The 27,610-nt window shown below is 35.8% G+C and overlaps 1 protein-coding gene across 7 annotated transcripts in view; it reads right to left on the bottom strand.

Annotated features, from left to right (window-relative positions):
- The window catches only part of ANKS1B (ankyrin repeat and sterile alpha motif domain containing 1B), a 441,289-nt gene that overhangs the window by 198,954 nt on the left and 214,725 nt on the right, over positions 1-27,610 (bottom strand). For all 7 annotated transcript variants that reach the window (XM_048061064.2, XM_066994511.1, XM_048061063.2 and 4 more), the window contains 2 exons: positions 23,435-24,018; positions 21,361-21,433 (listed from right to left, as the gene is read on the bottom strand). In XM_048061064.2, the coding sequence (XP_047917021.1) occupies positions 21,361-21,433; positions 23,435-24,018 (657 nt within the window). The remainder of the gene's footprint in view (positions 1-21,360; positions 21,434-23,434; positions 24,019-27,610) is intronic.

Genomic DNA, 27,610 nt, shown 5'->3' with positions numbered 1-27,610 from the left:
ATTAAATAAGAAATAGTGAATTTAAAACAAAAGCAAAATTCATTTTCTGCACAAGAAACTGAATATTTCAAGATGGATTTTACATCGATGTTCCATTTTTGAGATGGTTTCTCAAACAGAAACATTTTACACCTTTCTTCTGAGAGGAAAAGTTTACTAAACTTTTGATTTTCATAACAGGCTCAAAGGTTAGAGGCAGAAAATGAATATATTCAGGATACAATTCTAAGAACTCCAGTGGAACTCTGTTTATAGAATGTTAATACTTTTCATTGTTTTTCTTACCCACTGTGAACCTCAAGTATTGACCAGCTCTAAAGAGGAATTTAAATCTAGACATAAGAAAATTACAGATATCTGTCAAGGGCATCATTTGGAATGTATCACATTAAGCAGGAAAATGTTTCATAAAAATCCAAACCTACATTTCAACCAACAAGTTATAATACAAATTTTTTGCAAGTGATATGCGGAGGCTTCCCGAGCAGTAGCAGAATGGATTCTAAACTGAGGTAGATACTTAAAATTAACAATACTGTAAGAGTTTCAACAGCAACCTGACTAGTCCTTGGCCTAAAATTGGATGACCTCTCACTGTCTGATATTGCTGCTTGGATTTGTGGAACAACTTATGCAAACTGAAGTCCATAATGATTTTTTAGAGTAACTTTAGCTGAGCCATAGAAGATCTTTTATGAGGTTGGAAAGTTGCCTAGCCCAGGTCTGTTGTGGGAGTTCACATTACTTCAGGTCTACTGATTTAATATGTTAATACATGAAGAACAAATGGTTCGTTGGGCCTCTCAGAAATAAAAAATAAAAAAAAATACAGAAGCCTCACCAGGACATGGTCAACCTGCAATTGCTGAACAAACTTTTATGAGTTTTCTCAGGAATTTAATAAAAACAGCATGTGAATATCTCCAATACAGAGCATATATTTTTGATGAGTACAGTGTGCACCTAAATGCACCTCAAACAGATTAACAGGTAATCCATTTTTTTTCCTCAGAGAAAGTAGATGTTCCAAAATGACAGGAATCTAGGTCTCATGGAGATACAAATACATTTCTTCACACTTGTCTGTAAATCTTCCCTTTTTTGTAAAGTTTTTTTCTACTTGAATCAGTATCTTTGTACATAATCCACACTGGTTGTGTCCAGTCAAGAGGATAAGTAAATTTGAAAGGGTGGGTAAGCTCTTCAGAGAACAGAATTATCTCAAACACAATGAGAATTAAGACCTTGCTCATTTTTTCTTAGTTGACTGAGAAATCATGAAGTCCTTTGTAAAGGATTCCTGACTTTGTTGTCCCCTCTCCCCCTACGCAGAAAAAATTATTTTGGAAGGAGACCTAGTGAAGCATAATCCTACCATTTCAAAGAATTGTTTGACTGAGTCCTTTATTTCTCGTACATTTACAGACACAAATGTCTCTGTAACTAGTGTCCTCCACCAACGAAAATGTCCTGCCCACAATAAGGCACAGCCAATAATCAATATACCAGTTACACTGCCAAACTGCTTCTTCCTGACCTTACTATAAACAGCATGGAAGTTATGCTGCCAGTGACTATATGAGAAATGCTTGGCTCAATGCCTAGCAAAAATGTAGACAAAATTCCACTTTTGAGTGGCTCCTCAGATACATTTCTTCATGTAGCTGTTGGTATTGTGTCTATCTCCATGGCCCCAGCACTGGATGCTTATAGCACTGTGCGCTCTCCTCCAGTTCTGTCCCCTGCCAGTAATAACTCCGGCTGAGCCCATTGACAACACAACATAAGGTTGCTCAGCAAGGGGAGAGTACATAAGGAGAAACATGGCCAGCTTGCAGCCTTGTCCTTATCCCTGACTATCATCTCATTGCAGAGAGTATCCTGTTATCTCTAACACTTTTTTTTCCCCTCCTTCTTCCACCAAAGGTAGTAGTAAGGCAAAGGCAACGGAAGGCAAAGAGCAATAACAGGAATTAGGATTAAATCTGCCATTACAGGAACTTGCAGCTCACTTGATCTCCTTGTCCTTTACCAGTCAAGGAGACATTTTAGGGGGTCTGCTTGGACAGTTTTTCTGAGCTAGTACAAGTGGAACCTGGAACAGCTGCTGTTGCTTTGGGACCAAAAGCCTATCTCTTCATTTTGCTGAAATCTATGATTCAGTGCCAGCCCCATGGGTGTGAGCTGCAGCAAGCAGTGCCTACTTTGCCTATGCCTAAAGCTGGTCCCAATATTGAAAAACTTGGTGCAAACTGCAAGACATGGTCTCCCCTGCAACATATTTACATATCATTGTGCTTTCCTGTGATTTCAAAGAACAAAAATCCTGTGATAATTCTGTGGCACCACAACCAAAAACAATGTACCTATTCCTGCATGGGAAAACTGACGCATAAATCTCTTACAGGAATAGAAATACTTGGTTCTTTCTCCACAGCAATAGAAGAAGCACATTCAAGTGATGTCTGCAAGAAAGATGCCATCTGGTATGCTATACGATAATTTCTACAAGATGTCTTGTTCCCAGTGAGACTCAGAATATCTGTATTGTGGTGTTGGAATTGATTGAATCTGTGATATCAGAGCGCACATGATTTCATACGCTGGAAGGCAGATTTTCTCTAAATGCTAAGGAATTTATGGTCCCCTCTATTCTGTTGTTTCTACTGTTACCAACATACATTTTTCTTTCTTAATTTTTTTTTTGATTGAGAAAAAGAAATAAATACAATGATTATCATAATTTACTTGCGGAGGAGGTGCTGCCCCAGTTAACATGAATAGATTATTGCAATCTATTTTCTTAGGTAGGTCAATACCTTTTGAAAATGGCTAAATGCTTCCAGTGTTAGAGAATCAAAACTGGGAAAATTTTAGTAGCTACTAATCAAGAAATTTCTGAATGGAGACTGTATGATGATATCATAATATAAAAGAATTAATATTTCAGTTGACAATCAGTTTAGCAGTTCTGTAGAAGAAATCCATACTAAGTATTGTAAACTTTTTTTTTTGGTGAATTACGGCTTTTTGCCTTAACGCTAAATGGGGTATAGAATCACAGAATAGAATCATAGAATCATTAGGTTGGAAAAGACCTTCAAGATCAGCTGGTCCAACCATCCTCTTACTACCAATGTCACCCACTAAACCATGTCCCTAAGCACCACGTCCAACCTTTCCTTAAACACTCCCAGGGATGGTGACACCACCACTTCCCTGGGCAATCTGTTCCAATGCCTGAGTGCTCTTTCTGAGAAGAAATGTCTCCTATTTCCAAACTAAACCTCCCCGGTGCAACTTGAGGCCATTCCCTCTAGCCCTATCACCAGTTATCTGTGAGAAGAGGCTGACTCCCAGCTCCCCACACCTTCTTTTCAGGTACCTGTAGAGAGCAATGAGGTCTCCCCTGAGCCTCCTCTTCTCCTGACTAAACACCGCCGCTCCCCACAGGACTTGTGTTCCAAGCCCTTCACCAGCCTCGTAGCCCTTCTCTGGACATGTTCCAGGGCCTTGATGTCCTTCTTGTACTGAGGGGCCCAAAGCTGAACACAGTACTCGAGGTGTGGCCTCACCAGAGCAGAGTACAGGGGGACAGTCACACCCCTGGTCCTGCTGGCTACATTGATTTTACTCTTGTATTTATGATTTCAGCTGGAGAAAAAAGTTCTCAACTGTATCTCAACAGTGCTAAAGGAGAGTTAGTGTGACTGGGTATTCTAGTGAATAAACTAATCAAACAATGTATATTCTTGGAGAGATGATAAGAATAACTAGGAAAAGGACGTTGTATAAGGAAAACTGTGCCTAACATCCAGCAGACCAATATAGTTAAATACATGTATTACAGGAGAAGTATAGGGGTTCCAAGAGGTGTCTGCAAGGTTCTGCTTTGCCTTGCACATTTCAGTTATTTATATTATTAGCAACTCAAGTGCTTAGGTTTTAAATTATTTTCCCCAGAAAACAGAAAAACCTGGGTACCTTACAGAAAAACTGTAACTTCTGTGATAAGCCCAGCTCTTTGGATGATGATATCATGTTTGGTGATGCTGAATATTTTCCTGAAACTTCTCTTAGAGACATTTTTCATGGTACGTACAGAAACAAAACAAAATGAATAGAAACAGCTTGAATTTAAATAACATTATCTAGTATCTATATTCTAAAGGTTACATTCCATTGCTTATGTATGGGTCAGAACACAAAAATAATTCTGGACCACAACTAATGCAAGCTAGTGGAGCAACCCTCACTGACTAGGAAAATCATCCTCAAAGTTATTTTCTAATTTTCATACCAATATTTATTATAGTCCTACATTATCATTATGTAAGTACAATAATTGTTTCTATAATAACTATTAAAGCACTGTCAATGGTGAATTGTACTTTCTGAACTCCACTGGTCTTTCTCTGAGTTTGTGTTTCTGACTTTTGATGTATTATTTACCCAGTAACAGCTCAGTCGAAGTATTCCATCATGTAACATGTATTTATTACAGACACTCCAAAGTTAACATATTTTTGTGTTCAATTGACTGGTTTGGCAACTTCAGTTTAGCCTTCTTCAGAATCCTTCACATTCAGTGAATGAGGGATAGATAATATAGGAAAATTAGATTTGTTCTTGAGAGCACAGCCATGGGACTAAGACTGGGGGAACTTGATTCTGTTCAATACCCTGTCATTACTACAGAATAGAGCAGGACAGGACACAACATAACACAACACAATATAATAGTTTACTTGGAAGGCACCTACAAAGATCATAAAGTCCAACTGCCTGACCACTTCAGGGTTAAATGAAAGTTAAAGCATCTTATTGAGGGCATTATCCAAATGCATCTTAAACACTGACAAGCATGGGGCATCATCCACTACTCTAGGAAGTCTGTTCCAGTGTTTGACCACCGGCATGGTAAAGAAAATTTTCATTATATCCAGACTGAACCTCCCCTGATGCAGCTTTGTGATGCTGAACAGTATACACAGGGTATACAGTAACATATATCACCACACAGCAAGGTTGCTTGAGATGTACTTAGATATAGTTTCTAGATTCTGATTTTGTAATTTAAATGAATTTTTCTTTTCTAAAGACAACAGGAAAACCAAACTATATTATATATTATTGTGATAGCATTGTAATGACATCAGTGATATTTATATCCTTGGCTGACAGAACAACAATACAAAATGCAACCTGCTAAATTGCAAAAATTACTTAAGAACAGATGGATGTTTCACTGAGAGAGCACATGATCAAAGGCACTGGTTCACACCACAGCTTCATCTAGCTTCAGCCATTCACTAGCTTCATTCATAGTGGCTAGTATTATATGCTTGCAGAAGAGCATAAGAATAAAAAAAGGCATACAGTGATCCTTTACTATCATTCTCCCACTTTCCAGCAGTATGCAGCTCAATGTTTTCCTGAAAGAGCAATCATGTCTTCATGTTTAATAGTATTTTATGTTTTTTTCTGCCAGAATTTCATCTAATTTTAAAGAAAAACTAGACAGTTTGGTGGTTTACAAGATATACCAAGAGACAGAGGGTTGCAGGGAAAGCTAGATTCATCCACCCTCCTTCTGTAACTCTGTTCAATGGGAAATGGATGGAATGTGACTCTGTGCCTTCTGGATGCCACCCAAAGGTAATATGTTATTGTGATCTTGTAGTTCACTCAGGAAAGCTACATTTAGGATGCAATTAAAACCCAGCTGTTTTTTTCATAAGCATGGAAGGAGCTGCTACTGATGGAGGGAGTGTCAAGCAAGTGACATGACGCCAAATCTCAGTGGGTCCCTGCTACACTATATTACTCTAATACGATTTCCTCTGGTAGGACAAGGATATTTCAGTTGCCTGTCATTTTTTCAGGAATCCTATTCACAACCAAAGGGTAAAAGTATACATCCTAATTCTGGCTTCAATACAAGCTAATAACATTTTCTGAAAAAGAGGAGTTAGTTTCTTAGAACAATTTCTGCATTTGTTTCAGGAACTCTTACAGGATAATAGTAACACTACACTTACCACCTATGAGTAATCATTTTCACTGCATTCATCTAGAATGAAAAAATAGCTTGAAGATTTACATGACACCATGACCAATCAAAATGTTGTATTTAATTCAGTAAGGACTTTAGACTACTGTTAAAAACTAGTACACTACATGCATATATATATATGAATGTATAGCGTTTCTAAAAATGCTATGCAGGCCCAACCCTTTAGGCTATAATTCCTGGCACCATAAAAATAAATTCATGTAATTTCAAATTTGAGGAAACCTTTGTACAGCTCTGTGCTAAGCAATACTGGACTAGCAAACAAGAAGAACAGAGAAATATTTGAAGAAAATGTTCAAAAAAAAAAGGAAAAAAAAAAAGAAATAACACCCACTAGACAGAGATATCACAAGAAGTTAAATATAGCTATGAAATCAATGGCAGCTGTCATTTCATAGATTTGGGAAGTGCTACAAGGTCCTGTGGAGAGCAATGGAAACACAGAGGCCTGTACTAACACTGTAGTAAACTGTCAGATCCTTGAAATGATGAAACTTGAAAGTATACAAGATGTAGGCTTAAGAATTTCTCCTGGGGTCCTTTTACAAATCAGATTCAACCTGAGGCACTTTGTCATTTGTTTTCTTTTGCCTAGTTGGGCTGAGAGGCTCCCCTGCCCCAAACGCACCTGATTTTACTGTGATCTCTTTTCAATAACTAATCAGTAAATTCCCTCTCTCCTTCCTGGTCCTTCTAGCTTCATTTTATAATTCCTTTTCAACAGTCCCTATTTACCTTCACTTTTACTTATTCACCTAATATATTATGATCATTTGCTCTCTTTTCATCCTTCATCTGCAGCTACAACAATCTGTTATTTTGCTTCACATCTGCCTTTTTTTGTTTTACTTACTTTTTATTCCACTTCCCCTTTCCAGCCTTTTTAAAATAGGGGAAAGTAATTCATTTTAAAATTAAATTATTTATTCTGATAGCTTATCTCCTGAGATTTGTCTAGAGTTGAGACTATGTGAGGTTTAGGCATTAGGTTAGTCCTGACTTAACTGGAGCAGGCTCTCCAGGGAAGTGGTCACAGCACTACACCTCGTGGAGTTTAAGTAGTATTTGGACAATGCTCTCAGACATACAATTAAATTTTTAGGTAGTCTTGTGTGGAGCCAGGTGTTGGACTCAATGATCCTTGTAGGTCTCTTCCAACTCAAGATATTCTGATTCTACGATTCAACATTTATAAAGATTACATACAGGAGAACATTTTCTTTTCAACGCAACCAGCAGCTAAGTGTAAAGGTGAGAATCTAAATCTATATTAGAAAAATATGCTTAGATGGGAGCTAAGGTAACTTGAAGCTCTTTGTTATAAATAACACCAAACTATCCCTCAGCCATTTCCTTCCCAGAATATTTAAAATCTCAGAAAATAATAATATATAAATGAGATAAAACTGAACACAATTCACTGATATGATAGGAAAAAGTTATAAAAATGAATAAAAAGCAGAAGTGTCAGGGCCCTTAGGGCACCAATGGGCTGTCCCTGTCCATGGTGTGGGATCCCATTTTGGCTCAGTCTGAGGCCATCAGTCCCTTCCCTTGTGATGCTGTCTCTGGCCCTACCTCCTGGATGGACACTGGACCTACATTGTGGGTAGTTCGTGTCCTGGGTGGACCCCTCAGACATACACTACATATTTTTTGAAACTCATGTTTTAACCTTGTCAGCATTCCTGTCCCTGAACCTGTCCCCTTTTGCTCCAGGCTGGCTCCCTGGACAGACCCTGGACATGGCTCATCACTTCCCTTGTCTGCACCTGTCAATGGAGCCTGTTTCCACCACATAGCTCTTTGGGACTGCACTTAGTGGGTGAGGGTACAGCTTGCCACCACTAGGGAACAGCTGGTCCTCTCTGCTCCTTCACAAAAAGTCAGGATATCAACAGAAACTTGCCTCATTGTACAAAAAAATCTAAATCTGACCACCTTCTGTAATGTTTATCCCTGCTAATACAGGCTGTGCAACACCAAAGGAAAACTGCAGTATCTTTCAATGAACGATAAAGACATTACTTCAGTGGGTGGGCATGCTGCCGCAGTTCTGGCAATTCACTGGACTGTTTGCATATGCATGAGGTTACATAAACCCTGCTCTTCCTGTCTGCAAGCTCCTTCACGCCTGACTTCTCAACTCTCACTCTACCGCCTCTGGAGTAGGAACTCTGAATTGGCCTCCCCTACCCGCAGATGGAGCCTAGGATCCTGCTTCAGGAATCTGCACTGATGCCTACAGACACTGTGAACACTTCTCATGGCATTGTACTTGCTCCAGCACAATGTTTTGTTTTAGAAATTGGAATGATAGAAATGCAAATTCCTGGACAAGTTTAATTAACTGTACTCCAGGCATCATTTTTTCCATCTTTCCTTTCTCAAGGCTAATGGATCTCAGCAAAAGCTCAAGTGGTCCTACAGGCTGTAGGTCACCTGAAAAGGTAGTAGTCAGATTGGTTTCACTAACATTTCATAAGATGTTAACAATAATCAATATACTAAACCAAGATCAAAACTAGATCTGTTTTAATAATCAAAAATAACACCTACAGTCATTCTTAAATTCAGGTCTAGAGCTGTTTAGCTACATTCCCTGCTATTCACTGTTTGAAAACTTTCATGAACATGGATTTTTGCTTGTATAAATTTGAGAGGAATGGCTGGTCTCTATATGAACGCTATATTGATCTGCAAATAGGGGGATCTGTGTACTAAGATTTATTCTTTGTAATTATGTTCTCTAAAACATTTCAAATAGTCTACCAGAAAACAGAAATAGCACTAAGTAACTGAGGTGGTCCATCACATCTCATAAATAGAAAAAACAATCAAACTGCAGAATTCATAAGATATATTTATCCAAACTTATGCATGTTCATGAATAATAAATATACTTTAGAAGTAGATATCAGAACAATTCACAATTTTACAATAAATGCTATTCTTAGCATTTAATACTAATTCATATTAGCAATCAATAATTTAACCTCAGACATCTAAGATTTGTAGTAATGCAATAAACTAAAATAAAGAGCTGAAGTCAGCAGTGGATAAAAACTAGAAAAACAAAGTTCTGGGAAGTTTCTTACATCATGGGTTAGAAGCAGAGGTGCTATGTAGTAAAGCAAATAATTCTTGAAGGATTTTAAGGCGTTCAAACACAGTATATTTCTGAATAAATGACAAGGAAACAGGAAAATTGATTCTAGTGTTATGATCACGAACTTGGTTAACAGTCTGGGTTAGAAAGCAAACGAATACACTTTAGTTAGTTTAATATTTTAAATTAATTCATTTTCTGTAGGTGGAACTAAAACTAGAAACAATTCTGTGCTGTAAATTCTATAATAAGCCAAACATTTTTAACTAGCATGTGATGTTCTTGTGATTACTAGAAATGTGAGCTTCCAAGGATTCATATCTATTTAAGTCTAAGGGCTACTAGATTAAGAAGGAAAGATGAGTGAATCAACTGAACTTTCAAGAATCTGTTATTAATTCAGTTTTAGCAGACTTAGATCTTTATATATTTTATGAAAGATAAACTCCATCATAGTCTCAGTAGCCACGAAATCCCTAACCCTCATATGTTTGGTGGTCAAGTACAAGAGCAGTATCTATTTCAACTCAGACAAAAGAAAAACAAAGATAGTGAACAAACTTTTAGAGATTTATCCTTGGTAATCACTTTATGGTTTTCATAAAGTCTGTTTTAGAAGTTAGGAATATTCTGTTCTCTTTAAAGTATTTCCTAGCCACAGACTGTGAAAGCCTCATTTTTCAACAGATGCTTTCAACTCCACTGAGGTGCTAAATCCTATTTTGCATACATTTTGAACCTGATATTAAACTTCATCTTAAGGAGTAAATGCTGTTCAATTCAGTGACATCAGTTGAATTCAGTATTAATATACATGGGTGTAAATGACTACAAGGTTCAAATTAAACTGCAAGGAAAAAATTGAATTTAAGCAGGACTTCTCAAAATCTCAAGTAATCTGATAATTTTCTTTTTCTATCATTTATCACAGCTTGAAATAAATGTCTCAACCTCTGGAATTACAGTAGAATGATTATGAGAGGATTGTAGAATGAAGGCACCATTAGCCTGTCACTTTTTAAGTACACCAACAAACATTCTGACATTACCTTTGTGAAACCCAACCAAACAACCCTTGTGGAGACCACACAGATTCTGAATACTCCACCTGGACTGTCGTGGTTCAAATGAGAAACAGCAAGACTTCAGTCCTACTGCAAATAACCTCAAAAATGTTTTAAGCCATTTTTTTAAGTTCTGACGTCTCCAAACAATCTATCTATGTTGTTCCTTTTATCTCCTATCTAGATAGACATAGACTGGCAATGTTTAACCAGGCAATGCAAAAAGATACAGTATGTACAGCTCAGTGGAAATGCAAAAAGATAATTCATGAGAGCACCTACATGGGTAAATATGATCTGATTTATACATTTTTATTCTACTTTCAGTTTAGTCTGTCTTCATTTGTAGTAGGCTGTTACAAAAACAACTTTAATTAATTGGTATATGAAGAGCATATAGCTGAATATTACATTTACGATACTACAGGGTAAAATTGCCAATATAGTAGGAATACATGAATAATGGAAAATGAAAGAAATGCTTGCAGCTTTTTGCATCCAACTCCCATTGTGTTTATTATAAAACATAGCTAAAAGCTCTACAATTATCCTGCAGTTTGCCCAGTCGTCTGTAAGGTTTGTTTTGGTACTCAACGGATCATTAAAACAGATGCATCTTTATCTCTTGTTAGGCTTTTACAATGTAGTAGTCAACAGAACATTAATCCAATTATTTACAATTTCTTCTGGAGAATTTATATGATCTTTGGGTAAGCTCAGTGGCATGTAATGCATTATGACTATCATGATCTCAGTAAATAAATGTCAAAAATACTTCTTCTAGATAATTATAGCGTTATGCCGTCTGTCCTCCATTATGTTATAATCTAGGCAATCACATGCACCTAAATGACCATTGAAATCATTTGAAATGCAGAGATTTGTAAAATAAATATGAAGATTGGTATGAATGATGCATTAATACAAACGCATGTGTGAAACCACCAGAAGACAGTGGTACAAAGGGTTACAGGTGTGGTCTGCATTGGTAACAAAGGACATAGCTGACAGTTATAAAATACTAAGGAATGTTTTTATCAAGACACTCTGATAAAACAAGAGCACAGATGATTTGCCAGCAAAAGACCCTACACTCACACAAGAGAAAAGCAACAACTTTACAGCGCATTGTATGTGATATGTATCTCCTTGTTATTCCAAAAGGAAGACAAGACTCTAGCCCTAAAATATGCGAGATAAGGAAGCAAAAACAATGAGCACCATTGAAGTTAGAAAAATTCTAAATCAAAACAATCACAGCATAGTAACTGCTGACCCCTTAACACCTATCAAAAAGAGTTATTAGCTACTGCTAATCAAAGCAACCCAACAGATGTGATGATGATACAATAGTAAGCAACTCTTGCCTTTTATATCACACACAATTGACCATGGATGCAAGTTGGATGGACACACACACACACGCGCGCGCGCACACACACACACACACACACACACACAAGCCATGGCACCTTTGGGCACTGAATGTGAAAGTGAGTGATATTTGTAAGAGAATGAGAGTGACTGAAAATAGTTTTGTCTAAAAAAAGCATCACCTTCACCTTCCATAACATCTCATATTGACTTTAGTTACTTGAATTCCCCCCAGCAAGTCTGCCATTCTGACTTAAAATTTCATGTTGACTTTGGAGTTTTAAACAGATATAAGGAATTACAGAATCGGACCCAAAGGTATGGGCCTATTCCCTACAGTGCAGTCCTATAAATGGTGATAAAGAGTTCAGAGGCTTGCAGTTTAAGAAATTTAAACTGCATTTGCTACTGATGAAGCATCAAACAGCACTGGGAGCAGAGACCAGTTGCTGAGCTGTCCGCTCTTATCAACCCCCTTTTCTCTCAGCTACCCAGTCAGGATCCCTCTGCCTATTCTTTTTTTCCTCTTTATGATGCTACAGATATTTTGGTCTTTTTACACTGCATATCAACTTCAATAAGAAGGCAGAATTTGGGAGGGAAGTGATATTATCCTTGTTTTATAGTCTGGTTGTTATCATTGGCTATTGCAAAGTTAAGAGTTGTGGGTTCAAACTTTAAGAGGTCTCCCACTTTGTGAGAGGGTGCATGTCTCATTTTATTAAAATCCATGAATTAAACTCACTTTATCAAAGTGCTTAGTTTAACCACATGAAGATTTAAAAAGGAGAAAGAACTACAGCAAAAGAGACACTAAATTACAATTAAAGTACATACTTTCAAATATATTACTTACCGCTGTGAAAATTGCCTTATGCCAACATGCCTACACATATCTAATTAAAATTCTGCCTTAATTAAGTACTTATATTTTATCTGTTTTCTGCCCTTGAGGAGGGAGGATATTAACAGCTTTGGAGGAAGACCACTTTGCCAAAACTGCAACCATATGGCAGCAAACAGAAAAGGGCCAGCCTAACAAGGCTTCGTTTGTTAAAAGAAAGTTGTACTTCTTTGGAGTGAAATGTTAGCTTTCATAGGCAGAACCTTACTAGGGAAGATGAAGGCTTCATGTCTGAGTAGTGGCAGCAGAACAGACAGAAGAAAGAGAGGAAGCTGAGCATGTTGCTTCTGGCAGTCAAAGGTCTGTGCAATTTCAATTACATTACAATTGTACAGTGTGTAACGTAAACTCTTATTCCTCTTACTCAGCTTTTCTGACTATGGCCCCACATGATTCCACCTTTTCCTAGTCTGCTGAAGTAATATCTGCTTTACTTTCACAGCCTTCATGCTCAAACTCACATCCCTCATAAATCTAAAGAGGAAAATTTCTTGCAATTTTCCCTATATTGAGAAGGAGGAGTCAATTGATAGCAGTAGCCTTGGTCATATCAGTAGACAAGGCAAAACAAACAAAGAAAATAATGTTTAAACGATGAATGCTTACAACTTCAGTTCCAATATGAACTATCAGAGGAAGTACACCACAAAATGCATTCTAATACAGTTCTCCATGATCTACTGTCAATGTGCGGCATTAAATCTATACTGCATGACATAGAAACACGCATACATAGCATGCAGAAGCAGTAAGGTCTTGTCTGTGGAAAAACTTGATGTAAATTGGAGTTGTAGGGTTTATTCTGAACACAGCACAGCCCACTACAACTCTGCTAGTTTCAAATGAGATAGGGCTCATATGTAGTCAGCTCAGGCATACCTGTCTGTTCCAGAGTCCTTCTGGTGTCAAAGTAGCCCTAGAATAGCCAACTCATTGGTCTCTCCGAAGTCATAGACATGATATTACACACTGCTAGAGTAAATATTTGAGAAGTTATGCTAGCTTCCTTGACAATGATCTTATATATGTTACAGTTGTTGTATACACCCAGAAACAATCAGCATTAATCTTTGAAAGGCACTTCCTCAGGTAGTCTCAGTGAGTAAAGTCTGGAGTCTTCATATTGATATTTAGACACAGATGTTGAATGAGATGCTAGGATTATCACCAAGCACCAAAAAAAAAGGGGGGGGGGGGGGGGGAGGGGGGCAGAAAATACACTTTGTGAAAACCAAACTTGCTAACTGTACTAAGAAATTTACTTCCTTCAGTTGTAAGAAAAAAGCTTTCCAGTATATTACACTCCAGGCCATGCAGATCAAGTGACTGAAGGATAATTCAGGAAAATACACCCTGTATTCCTCTAATTAGAACAACAAGGGCACTCAAGGTACATGCTCATCTAAACAAAGAAAACCTGACTAGAGTGGACTTGTATTGCATTTATGGACAGCATCCAAATAAGAACTAATGATTAGCAAAATTATAAATTTGCCTATCAGCCTCCACATGCTAGAATACGTTTGACAGAAGTGGTTCTCTCAAAAGCCTAGCTCAGTCCTAAATTGTTTGTAGATTAACTCAATGTGGAATGACCTTTATTATTTTCCTTGTCTTTATTTTAATTGCTCTGACTTGAAACAATTATTACTTTAATCATGATGATGATATGATAGCCATTACCCATGTTTAAAAAGCTTACCTCCACAGTAGAAAATTCCTTGATCATTCCCTTTCAAGTGACTTGCAAGAGTAAACCGAATCACATATCTGTGAAAAGCTGCTGGGCTCTAGCTAACACAGAAATACTGCTAACCATGGCTTTCTTTATTCCAGAAAAAATGTTTATAATTAGGCAAAGCAAATATGAAATTGAAGTGTTTCTTCTTTTTTACCAGAGAAGTGCAGATGGCTGATATTTAAACATATTAGCTTTTCTAAATCCTTTGCGAAATGTGTGTTACTGATCAGTGGAAGTATCTACTGTGTTGGAAAAAGAAAAAAAAATAGAAAAAACACACAGCTGTTCCATTTATTAAACCCCACCTTATATTTCCCCTTATAATATTGTTCTATAGAGGAGATGGAGATTCATTTCAAATAGTTTAGATATCTACATCTGAGGAGGTCCTCTAGGCTCCCTTTTTAGATACGTCTAGTGCCATTTTCTATGCTACAGACATTTAGATGATGAATACGATACTGAAGAAATGCTCGCTTATCTAACTCCGTATAACTAGCTCAGTTGTATTCAATGTAGTCTGCATGATGGAAGTCTAAATTTAGACATTAAGGATAAGATTAATCTGTTTAACCTAACATTATTTTCATAAAACACATGGTTACTTAATTCGCTTACAGGAAGAACATATGAGACAATGTCAAAAGCTTAGCTGAAGTTAGAATACTGGGCATCTACTGCTCTTTCCTCACCTACAAAATCTGATATCTGCTCATAACAGGGCATTAGACTGCTTTAATAGTTTTGCTCTTGACAAATTCATGTTTGTTACTTATTTCGCTGTTATTTTCTAGATACTTTAATAGTTATCTGTTCAGCAACTCTTCCATGAATTGAAAATAATTCCTTACATTCTCCTTCCTCTCCTCTTTTAAAGATAAACTTTACATCATTGTCGTTTAGTCTGTTGGTAACTCATCCATTCCCCAAGAATTATCTCAGGAAACAACAAATGGGTCTAAAATTATTTCACACTGTTATGAAACACAAAATGAAGTTCATAAAATCAATTTAAAGATACCTAACCTATAAAACCTGTTCTTTCTTTATCTACCATTAAGGTTCTAGCCCTAGGATTAGCTGTGCATGCCATATGCTCACCAATGACCTTTTCAGGAAATGTGTGATAAAAGGTTATTACATATTTTGCCTTCTCTGCACCCACTATGAGCAGCTTATCCCTTCTTATGGTACCTCTTATGGTGCCAAAGATTTCTTTGTTTCTCTTCTCGTTATTAATATACCAATATAATTATATTACATCTCTATTTCTCTTGCTAGTTGCATCTGACAGAGTGCTTTGGCAATTCTGACTTGTCTGTTCATGCTTGCATTATTCTACTATACTTAATAAATAGAGAAATCTTCCTCATTATTTCTAAGGTGAAGGAAAGGATGACAATTTAACCAAGCTGGTCATTGAGACTTTTTTTCTTCACATTGGTGCAGCTTATATTTATGCCTCTAGTAGTGCTCTTTTGAAGAACCCACAAATTTCAGAGAAATACAGAGTAGCAGTAGTCTTGTCTGATGTGCAATCTGGGCCATTGTCCTAAATGGGTTACTTGCTAAGCTCCACTTTCTTACAGGTGCCGCCAAGAAACTTTAAAGAATTAGACAAGTCTTCAGACTCACCATCAGAGACAAAGTCTGCTATTAGAGGCATGAGGGTAAGGGCTCAGCTGGAGTCTTCTAGTATGACAGCCACATAAGGTGGCAAAAGCATATTTCTATTTGCATGCACCCATTTAGCCCTGATGTTGCCCAACAATTCCCTTGATTATAAACTACTACCAGCTTTAAAAGGCAAAAAGGTGGTTCTGCCTTGTGCAAAGGGTCTGAGGCCCGGTGGAGGCTGAGGACCTTTCCCAGTTACAGCCATAGCTGCAGCTCTTGCAGCTGCAATCCAGATGGGTGTCAAGGAAAACGACTGCTCAAGTGTTGGTTTCACGTGTACAAATGCTGGTTTCCTTGACCTTTCCTGATTTTGCTTGAATTGGAGCTAGGAACGGTCAGCGTCTAGTAGCAAAACCAGGCAAAATAGCATCAGCTATTACTAATTTGCTGAGAGTGCAAATATTGTCAGCTGAGCAGAAAGCATGGCAAGCCACTATGAAGTGTTCATAACAGTAGGTAAAAAACAAAGAAGAAAAAGAAATCCCCACAACATATCTCCTACATAGGATTTCATATGATTAGCTACAGCAAAATGCAGCCTAAAACTTTGCGTCTATTTTCTTTTGTAATGTTTTCAAATCATAGAATATCCCAAGTTGAAAGGGACGCACAAGGATCATTGAGTCCAACACCTGTGTGGTTTGGGTTCCAAGGGACCTTAAAGATCATCCAGTTCCAACACCCCTGCCATGGGTGGGGGCACTTTCCACTAGACCAGGTTGCCCAAAGCCCCATCCAGCCTTGCCTTGAACATTTCCAGGCAAAGTTCCCTTTAACTTGCATCCTAGAGATTTTTTTTTTTAAATAAATTATCTAAATTTATTGACATTTACCTCCTTGAGACATGTTTTCCTGGGTAGCCTGCCAATGTAATTTCTTTCCCAACAACTGCCATGATAACTAAATCTGCAATTACTATCAAGTTCTATTGTTTCAGATATGTACCAAGAACCACCATATTCTTCTCTGTTTTCATGCATACCAACAGACATTCAACAGCTCTAAACTAATCCTATGTTAAAGATCTCAAAGCAAACATATTTTTAAAACACAAGCCAACGTTTCCTCTCTCCTTCCCCTTCCTCATCTTCCTGAAGAATTTATACCCTCTAAATGACTGGACTTTTAACGTAGTATATATGATAGATTCTCTGCAATGCTAGCTTTGTCATAATCTTCAATTAATTCTTGTCTATTCCTCATTAATTCTTCCATTAATTCTTATCCATTCCTCATTCTTCTTCTGTTAGTATACTAACAGCTAAGATAGACAGCAAACTGACCCATGACTTTTTGTCTAGTCACTTCTTTAATCCTGTTTTCAGTAATCCTATCTTTCTCAGGGGTTAGAGCAATGTCCAATTTGTTTTATTTTAGGATGAAGATTTTTGTCCTCACCACATTTCTTAATTTCCTTTCTCTCAGAATAGAATTCATGCAGTTATATTTAGGGTGTAGAATAAGGTGTAACTTGACTAAGAATGAAGAGGACAGACAATGATATATCTTGAATCTTCAACCATTTCATCCATTGTCACAGAGACCTATGAAGCACTTTTGATTTACTTAGAATAATTCTTGGCAGTATTATTAGGATCCAGGTAAATGTTTATCATATGATAGTGATCAATAGGATACTTTACAACTTGGTAAATCTGGGCTCCTGTGAAGAAACACACCAGCCATAACCTAAGTTCCAAGTGGTGTAGATGTCTCCATATCACTTATAGTAGAAGGTCACTAGCCAACACCATCTTTTATTTCCTCTCAGCAAGGAAAGTTTTATAGGCTATGGAGAAATGTTTTTTTCATGTGTTAAATCTCTACTTAAGATTAGTTATTACTTGCTCCCTGGTCAGCACTCCTGGCTTTGATTTCAGTTGCGAGCTACTCAGATGTGGAATGCTACCTGCCCTCAGAAGAAACCTGCAGTGAGCAGCCTCTCTAGTGTCAAGTTATTTTTCGAGTACCTGTACTGCCAACAAACTGAAAGCGCTGATTAATATTTTTTGCTTCCAGATACATGCTGTGGATGAAGTTCTCATGATATACTCAGTTTAGATTCTCTTCTTTCCCTGCCTCTCTAATTGCTTCTTAAGAGATTCCTCTGAAAACTTAAATGAAGTTTTCCTAGATTTCACCATTAGGAAAATACAGCCCAAAGTTCCTGTAAATCCATTCAAGGATTTCATCACAAGATGTCATCATTGTTTAATTTAAAATATAGCTATTGATTTATCAGTTTGTGATGTATTTCCTCTCAAATATATACATATATATATTTTGCTGAGTGTGATACTATGCAACAGAAAAAGCTCTTAATGCATACTAGATTATTTGTGCTTAAATTTAATTTCTTTTTTTTTTTCATTAATGGTTCATAATAACACCAAAACACAGGACTAATTAAATACTAAAACGAAGAACTGCATATCAAGCTACATTTGCTTTTCAGTATTATCAGAAATTTTACTGTTTAAAAAGCTAGCAAGAAAAGTGAAGCTTTATATAATGCTCAATAATTTAGCCGATTTCAGCTCTATGTGAAATCTTTTTGACTTATACAGTCTGAATATTAAATAATTCACTATTTTTAATTTCTACTAGCTAATTTTTTTTTTACTCATATAGTAAAATAAAACTAACAAAACCCCTATATTTATATATAAATGGATAACGTTATTTCTGATTATGTGATCATATGTTACTTAATTTTTCTTCCTAAGCATAGGCCAGTTCTTTATGTTTGGCTGTGTTATGCTTAGCACAGAGCTAGGAAGAAGAGAAAATGTGAATGGCAAGTTCTGAGATGGAATTTAGGTTCTTAGCACTACAACACTTGGGCAGATAAAACCCTAAGTAAAGTGCACTGGGATCCAGACAATGCCAACATCTGAATATTGGCAGAGGCAGCACCCATGAGAAACAATGAGGCACCTGAGACACTTTTTGCCAATAAAATATATTTTAAATAGGAGGAGCATGAGATGAATTACTGCAGAACACTTCAAACTAACTCATTCATTAGGGCCAAAGACCTATCTAAAAATCTCTTTTGCTACTTTATCAGTAAGAAAGACATTTATTGTCTTGTGCTAGTTAGCAAGTAGTAATTAATACAAGCTAAAAACATTAGTCAAGTAAAATATGTTATTAGATATACACATATCGCTGTATTAAGGCTCAATTTGAGTGGGAGCAGAACCCAGTCTGCTGTGTGAAATAAACACTCCTTATTTTCTGCTAGATAACCATACTACTTTGTTAATACAAAATAAGAATGTTCTTTAAGTATAGAATCTTAGATATAATGCATTTTATAATTAATAATTTACAAGTTAATAAATTATAATTTATGATTTTATATTTTATAATGCGTTTAATGTTGTGTTATATCAAATGTATTGACATTATTATAAATCAAATATTTGATATCATAATATTATAACACTTTCTATTGCTTGCTGCCTGAACTGGGTTTGACTGAAGCTGGAAAGGCATAAAGGAATGAAAACTGGAAATCATATATGCAAAGCTTAATATAGCTAGCTCTGTAACAGAAATAAATGTTTTTATTACAGTTTGCATGTACAGCAAAATTGATTATATTTACAGAAATGTAGTTTTGTTTTGATTCATAGTACATAGCTTGATTCCTTCATTAAGAGCAAAATCAGATTATCATTCTAAACAAGCTGAAGACCATTAGATGACAGAAAGGAAAAAATGTTAGTTTGCAGGCAGCTGCACACTGAATAGAAAAGTTGTGACTTAAGAGTCCCTTCTGGAAAAAGAAGAGCGATGAAAAGAGTAGATCTCCTGCCAGTTGAAAGAACTGAAGAATCAAATGTAATGTTTGAATGACAAGAAAAATAATGTGTACAGAAGAAGTCACAAAATGCCTAATGACAAGTGTTTCTGAGAGATTCTTTTTGATCTTACATGAAAAAAAACAAAACAAAACAAAACAAAAACAACTGTGGTCAGTCAAAGGAAGGGTTGGAGTAGTGCTTGGATATCATAGAATTACAGAATCATAGAATCATTCAGGTTGGAAAAAACATTTTAAGATTATCTGGTCCAACCTTTAACCTAGTACTGACAAGTCTACCACTAAATCATGCTACTAAGTTCTACAGCTACATGTTTCTTGAAGACCTCCAGGGTTGGTGACTCACTAAGTTATGCAAACTTGAATACTCATACTGTAGCTTTTGTCTCCTTTTCATAGCTCTTACTTGCTGCACAATTTAATAGAGGCCTGATTTTGTGTGGTGCCTGTGCACTATCATGATAAAAATAATAAGAAGCAAATACTGAATTTCTTATATCTTCAGAAATTACTATCTCATAACCTAAAGTTTCTCTGTGAATAATTCTCTATACTGACACTGCAAGTTGCAGAAAGAAAAAAAAAAAAGCCTGCCACAATAACATGCCTAGCAGTTTTCATTGTATTACTCCCTACTTTTTTCCAAAACAAAATCTGAATCTGCTTGTTTGATCTGCAATCATATTTGCATTCAAATCAATCATTTTCTCATTTTCCTAGATTCCCTTGTTATTGTCCAGTTAAAATAGCTGTGTCAACTCTATTTAATTGATAAGAGTTTCATGCCATATAGATATAATTCTCTATGAAATTAATGGTTGTTAAAATACTTTTTTGAAAAAAATCTTAAGTGATAAGGTACATAGTGTCCTGCCTGACACATAAACACATATAATTGTATGGAATCGCTAGCAGGAATGTGCTAGTAGAGGTGAGCTTAAATAAATATGCCTCCAGACCAAATTATTCAGTCATGCAAGTCAGTTTTCTTTCCACCAGCTAGGAAAAAGACATAGTAAAATACTTCCAAAATTCTTATCAGTACAGTTCCACAGATTTATGCTAACACACCAACAAGCTAGTCATGACTAAAGTTCTTAGAATTCACCATGGTAGAGAAGGTTTGCAAATTTTCCCATCATTGTTAACACCATTCACTGGCTGTCAGCAACATTTTCCGTACTGTGCCAAATATTTGCTCAAAACTGCATTAGATAATATAATGCTTTAAAAAGTGTCGGCAGCTATTGGACTATATATACATTGAGTGTCCTACCATTTCGAACGAAAATTCAGCTGAAAAAGATTGGAAAATAGCCCTAGTAGAAGGGCTTCGTTACGAAGTATTTTTCTGTTAAGATTTCAAAGCAACATTAATGATTCCAAATTGCTATTTAAAGTAACAGCTCCAGGATACTGAGCCTAATGCTTCTCTAAAAGTAAACAAGATTGATTCTGTTCATGGTTATTCAAATACTTACAAATGATTTCAAAACAATGGTTTACTTTGCAATATATATCTATGATTTCCCTATAGCCAGCTAAAGCACAATTAAACAAGAGTTTAAGCTGGTTTTCCTTACTTGTAGCGTGATCGTTCATTTCCCCCAGACCAGTATTAATTCCAGCATCTATGGAACTCATGATTTTATCAATCTATAAAAAAGAGAACAGTGAAAACAATTGATGATTGTTATATTTAGTTTTTCATGCATGAAATTCTGGAATAATTACTTTCGTTAAGAAAACAACAGTATAATCAAGACTGCAAAAGGCAAAAATCAAATGGTGACAACTAACTTCTCCACTTTGGTTTTTATTTTGCAACATATTTGTACACATCAAAAGCTAAACCTTGAAACTAATGTTTCTTTTCTTTTCCTACTGTATAGCTCCTGTCATACCAATGATTATGGTCATCTAGCTATATCTCAGTCTTTGAAACTACTTCATGACATTTCTGTATATGGATACAAAGGAGAAAAGTGCATGTATTAAAGTATACGACAGAATGGATTTTAATTATATAGGATAATTTTATTTGGTGATAGCCGTGAACCACAAGAACATGATTTAAGCAGTAATATTAATGCATAAGAATATTTTTTATTATTATTATATATACTTTTTTGTGTTATAAAGTAGTAAATCAATTATTCATTTAAGATTTCCAGAGAACTTCCTAGCTCCCTTTTTTTCTGTCTGCTCCAAGGACCCTGGATAGGTATGAAACATAGCTGTGCCCACATATACCACTTGTGAAACAGAGCTACATTCATGCCAAAGTTCATTTGCAAATTACATTGTACTTACTATGTCAGAACTTTTATACCTACTATTTTTTCCATAAGAACGGCATACACACACACATACAAAAAGTGAATGAAAAGACTGGTGTTGCTAAGGCAGACACAGGGAACCAATTTTTACAGAGCTTAATATTAGGACTACTCTGAAAGCTGACTCCTTTTTTAATACTATGTATTTGTCACTGGTGACAGGAGAAAATCTAGACAACTTAGAATTCATACATACTTTTTTGATAAACTACATTTTTCTTACCCTTAAGAACAATCAAACCTTCTGAAAAGACAAACTGACTAGTTTCAGGATTTCAATATATCTAGGTTAATGGATCAAAACCTGATCCTAAGTACCTTTCCACTGAGAAAGTATCTCCTTTACAGCAAAAACTACCTTCATATGTCCTATCGAACCAGACATTTAAATGAGCTGGAAACCTTTTCCCAGAAAAGTAAACAATCACACAAACAAACTCTCTGCTTTTCTGAAATAAAATGGCACTCTGGAGATGTATATAGAGCCCCATGACAGTCATTTTAAAGAGAAATGCTTGCTTCTCTATATCAGCAGTAAAGATATAAACATTTTGCATTCTTAATTTACCTCAGTAAGATGGCAACTTTCATGTCTATGAAGAATTGCTTACATTCTTTTAATGTAGTATAGTAGAAAGAAAAAAATAAATTAGAAGAAAGAGGTATAAAAGTTAATTTAAATCAAGCTCTAAAACTAAAATAAAGAATTTTGTATGAGAAAGCATGTGTACTATCAATTCAGCACGGAAATTTCTTTTTATAGTTCTGAATTCATTGTAGCTACAAGGGTATTCCCATTTCACACATGAACCAAGGCACAAGATATGTGCCAAGTATTGGGTACACAGGCTATACACCAGTTAGAGGAACATTATATGTAGAGGGTTTGGGAATGCATAATCAACCTAAAATCTTAGACTCTCCATTTCTGCCATCATCTTTTGTCTCTTGGGGGGCATTGCTGTGATGGGAAATAATTAGCAAACATATAAATAATGGGAATAGCCACAATACTTTTATGAATTTTAATAGTGTAAGTGGTGAGGGGTTTAGTAGAAAATAATTTAAATGTCACAACAAATTATAGCATTACCTCATTCGCTATGGAAACAATAGATTTCATTAAACGTATAGCACTTTGAATAAAAATGCATTGCATTTTGTGCCAGCTGTCGAACTACCATGCATTAGACTATGATACACTCTCAGGATTTGTAATGTGGAAGTTCATTTTTTATTTCATCTTTGATATGGAAAAAATAACAGTATTTTCACAATACCGTATATTTGCTTGTTCTTAAAAATGATCAAAACTTACTTCTTCCCATTCTGATGTGAAGGAAGGTGTTCTTTCAGAATTTCCTTTAGAGCACTGTTGATTTGGTGTGGGTTCACTCCAGTTGCTTCTTGCTTTTTTGTCACTTGGAGGATGGGTGATAAGATTAGAATCAGATTTTGAAACATTTTTGTACAAATGCATTTCAAGCAAAGTCTTTGGTAAAGATCGTATTCTCCCAAGTGTGCATGCTCGCTCAACAAATCCTCCAGTAGTAATAACCCACTGTTCACTTATCCTTGTTGATGTGCCAACCAGTGTATGGTTTTCCACTGGTTTAGTTTTAGTATGAAATATGGTTCTGTTTACAACCTGTGGCTTTTTTTTCTTAACAGGAGGATCAGGGTTGTTTTCTTTCCGTAGCTGTATCTGCTGCACTGTGCTCTTGCTCAAAATGTTTTTCTCCAGTGGACTACTGCACTGGTTTGTTTTGCTGTACAGCTGGAGTGGGTTATCAGGTGGGTCACATGCAGGTGATGATCCATGAAGTAAACCTGCAAACTGCTCAGCGGGGTGTCCTTCAGGAAGCTCACTTTCAGTAGATGTCTCTCCATGGCAAAGACGCTCTGAAATGAGAGAGAGTAACTTGTAAAAAAAACTGGGTGATAAAATACTGTAAACAACAAAAACCTTACTCTCTGCAAAATGGTTTTTGTATGCTGCTTGGTTCTTTTTTATGTACAGAAAGAAAAGATACTTATGATATGAATTGATTTATTATTCTCTTAAAAACAATTCTCTCCTTGAACTTGACAGATTTATCCTGAGTGGTTGAAAAAAAAGCCCAAACCACTCAATACTACACGTAAATTCCAGGAAAAAGAAAATTTATAAAATAAAATAGGTTGTTGCTGTTCTATTAATTTGATGGTGTCTCTTTTAATTTGTTACTGAGTTGAATTGTGTACAAATTATACAACTTTGTAAAATGAATTAGCTAGTTACTTTATAGGTATTAAAATACATGAAGAACCTGTATTATCAGGAGTATTGTTAATAATATTTCTTTTTATAGTCATTATAATAATAGTGAATTTACACTATTATGCCTTTTAACTGACAGTCTCTAAGGAATAGATCTGAGTGTTGTTTTTATTTCTGGGAACTTGCAAGAATAGTTTCAGAGTTATAGTAACCTTTGTAAAATAATATGAAATCAAGTCTTTTCTTAAGAACTGAAACAAGTTTTATAGGCAATTTAGCATAAAAAAAAAAAAAAAGGAACTGCAGAAAAATGTATTTCTTGACACAATTCATAGCGGATTATTAAAAATGTATAGCTCTTTTTTATGCCTGTTTCTGTAAGGATCAGGAAAAAAAAAAAAGACCTTTTTTCTATCTGTATCTTTTTCTAACTTCTTCTAACTTATCATTTAAAGTCATCCTATTGATCACATCACTCTATCCACACGGCATTAAGTTAGCGTATTCTATTCAGAATAACTGTGACCCCACAAACAGTTGCATCTCAATAACTACTTCATGAAAGATAAAGACATATATCTCATTCCTGCTAGAAGCCTATGTACATATGTAAACTCTTAACTGTAGGACTGTATGGACACCAAGAGCCACCAGAAGGAATCAAACATGGTATACGTCATTATTTGCAAAGAAATTGAGCAGTTTCCTGCTATTGGCTAAAATATCTCTTGTAAAACAAAATAAAATAAAATCTCAAAATATCACTTCTAAAATAAGACAGTATTTGATATACATATATAGTAGGAAAAATATTTTGGTGTGCATTTCAAATCCCCATCAATTCTTCTACTAGTCAGCAGCTTGAAAATTTAAAATTACATGTTTCTGGCATTTGTTAAACTATCATTATAAAATTCTAATCAAGATTAGGAGTGCAACCTAAGAAAATCTACTTTTCTCATTGGGAAAAAAAAAAGAGAGACTAAAATACATACTTTAGACATTTTGCAACTAAAAAGATAATGACTGTTATATTGAAAGGTTGAATATGGAACACGACAGAGTTTAAGGAATTAATAACTCCAGAAATGTTGATGTGGGGGCAAAAAGCATGAGAAAGAGAGGACATGGAATATTCTTACTTTCTTTGATTTCTGAAAGTGGCTGAATTAATTGTAAGTCTGACATCTTGAAGGTGAACTTAGCATGAAAAATAAATGATGTAAATAATGATTGACCTTGGTGTTCTTCACTTCTATAAAATTTTCAGTAGATGGGATTCAGATCCAGATTAAGACACTTCTTTTTAGGTATCTGAAAGGGTAACAAGTATGTCCCACCATAGTTAGAGATCAGTTTGATAAAGTCAATGGATGCTAGAGAGTGATGCCACACACCGTATGTTGTGGCTAGTCAGTTGAATTTCTCTCCGTACTCCATTATCTGTATTGACTAGACTGCCAATGACTATAATGGGAGATGGCATCCAGTCTGCATTCGGATACCTACATAATCACAAACTGAATCCTATCCCACTCTTCCAGAGACAAGTCTTACAACTTTCTGTTGAATTCACTTAAAAGATAAAGGTGTTTGTCAAGATAAAGAAAGAAGAGTAAATCAGGAAAAAGAAAAGATTACAGACACCTGGATTGCAAGGCTTTCACTAATACCTATGTGATTTTTGCTACATCTATACTAGCAAATAAAAATGGCCAAGCAATATTCTTAGGATCTAAAGGAATTACTTGCCTCATATCCTACATACTCTCCTTCTTCCCAAGACAGCTGGCACATCCAGTTACTGGGAATGGTCTCTGGCCTCGGCTAAAACTTGAGCAATGTCTGGGCACTGTCTTAGTTAGGTACTGCTTGGTATCCATTGGTCATTGGGTAAACCTTGCCAAAATCCACATAACAGTTTAACAGTACAGACTCCAAGCACCATCTCATACCATGATTTTGTTCACTTTGCTACTATAGACAAAAACTATTGTTTCTGAGAACTCCCATTCTTCTATGGTCATTAACTTTATGTAGTCACAACTAAAAAGCGTATCTCACTTCTATTTAGCCGTGATGCTGTGACACCATACCAAAACATTATTTTCAGTTATTTTGTTAGTTGAAGTGGCAGAATTTTGCAATGGATGGAAGGATTCTAAGTATATTGTATGCATCTTTTCAACTTGATCTGTTAGTACAGTTATTGTATTGTATACATATGCATTCTATCCTACCTGTAATTTTCACCTTTTAAACAAGACATAAAGATGTAAACACAAACACTTTAAGGAAGATAGGGAAGATGAAAACAAAGGTTGCCAGTACAACATGTAGTTTTCTGTGTTAACATTGTATTTCACTTTTTATATGATCACCTACTATTGTTCCAAAAAAACCTTGCCTGTTTCTTTTACTGTTCAGAATTAAGTTTGCTTAGTGGAGAATTTTTCAATATATTATATTCTCCTTGTTCAGAAAGAGTAGTACTATTACCTATATACCATAGTATAGAAATCCTTCTTTGAATGCCAAGTAAGTCAGCACCTCCTAAGACTTTTGTATGATGCCCATTATCTCTGTGGTTCACACATTATCTTTACAAGGTGAGTCTATAATGTGATAACATCCTAATCTGATAAATGTGACAAAGGCACAGGGAGTCCAGAAATTTTGGGCATCCAATTTGATATTCTTTGAGATTTGCTTTGTTCAGAGTATTTAACATATAACACAGAATATTTTCAAAGCACGGTTGTTATTGACTTAGTAGTTCCGTAAGTCAAAGCCCTAAAGTCTCAAATTCAGCATTCAAAAAATAAGGAATGCTGTTAATAACTACTTGGATAAAGTTTGGTCTGTCTTGATGAGCAAAACAAAAGCTCTGTCAGAGATAGCATTTTCTCTGGGCAGTATTCAGCTGCCTCAACTGTCATTTATTTTCTTTGATACCTTTTGATTTAACTAAGAATTTTTTAAATTATATTACAAAGGAAGCAAAGATGTCATAGGTATGCCTGCTTCACACTGATTTTGAGCAATGCAGACCAAATCTATATTGGGCAATAAAAAAGACTGGGGTTGTCAAGAAAATATAGTATGCAGTTATGATAAAGGTTAAGAAGCATGCTGCATGCATGCAGCACCACAGTCCTAGAACAGATTATCCAGACAGGTGGTGTCTCCATCTGTGGAGGTTTTCAAGACTAGGCTAGGAAAGATCATGTATGG

This window comes from Anser cygnoides, chromosome 1 (genome assembly GCF_040182565.1).
Source record: "Anser cygnoides isolate HZ-2024a breed goose chromosome 1, Taihu_goose_T2T_genome, whole genome shotgun sequence".
NCBI classification, from domain to species: domain Eukaryota; kingdom Metazoa; phylum Chordata; class Aves; order Anseriformes; family Anatidae; genus Anser; species Anser cygnoides.
This window is presented reverse-complemented; position numbering and strand designations above follow the sequence as displayed.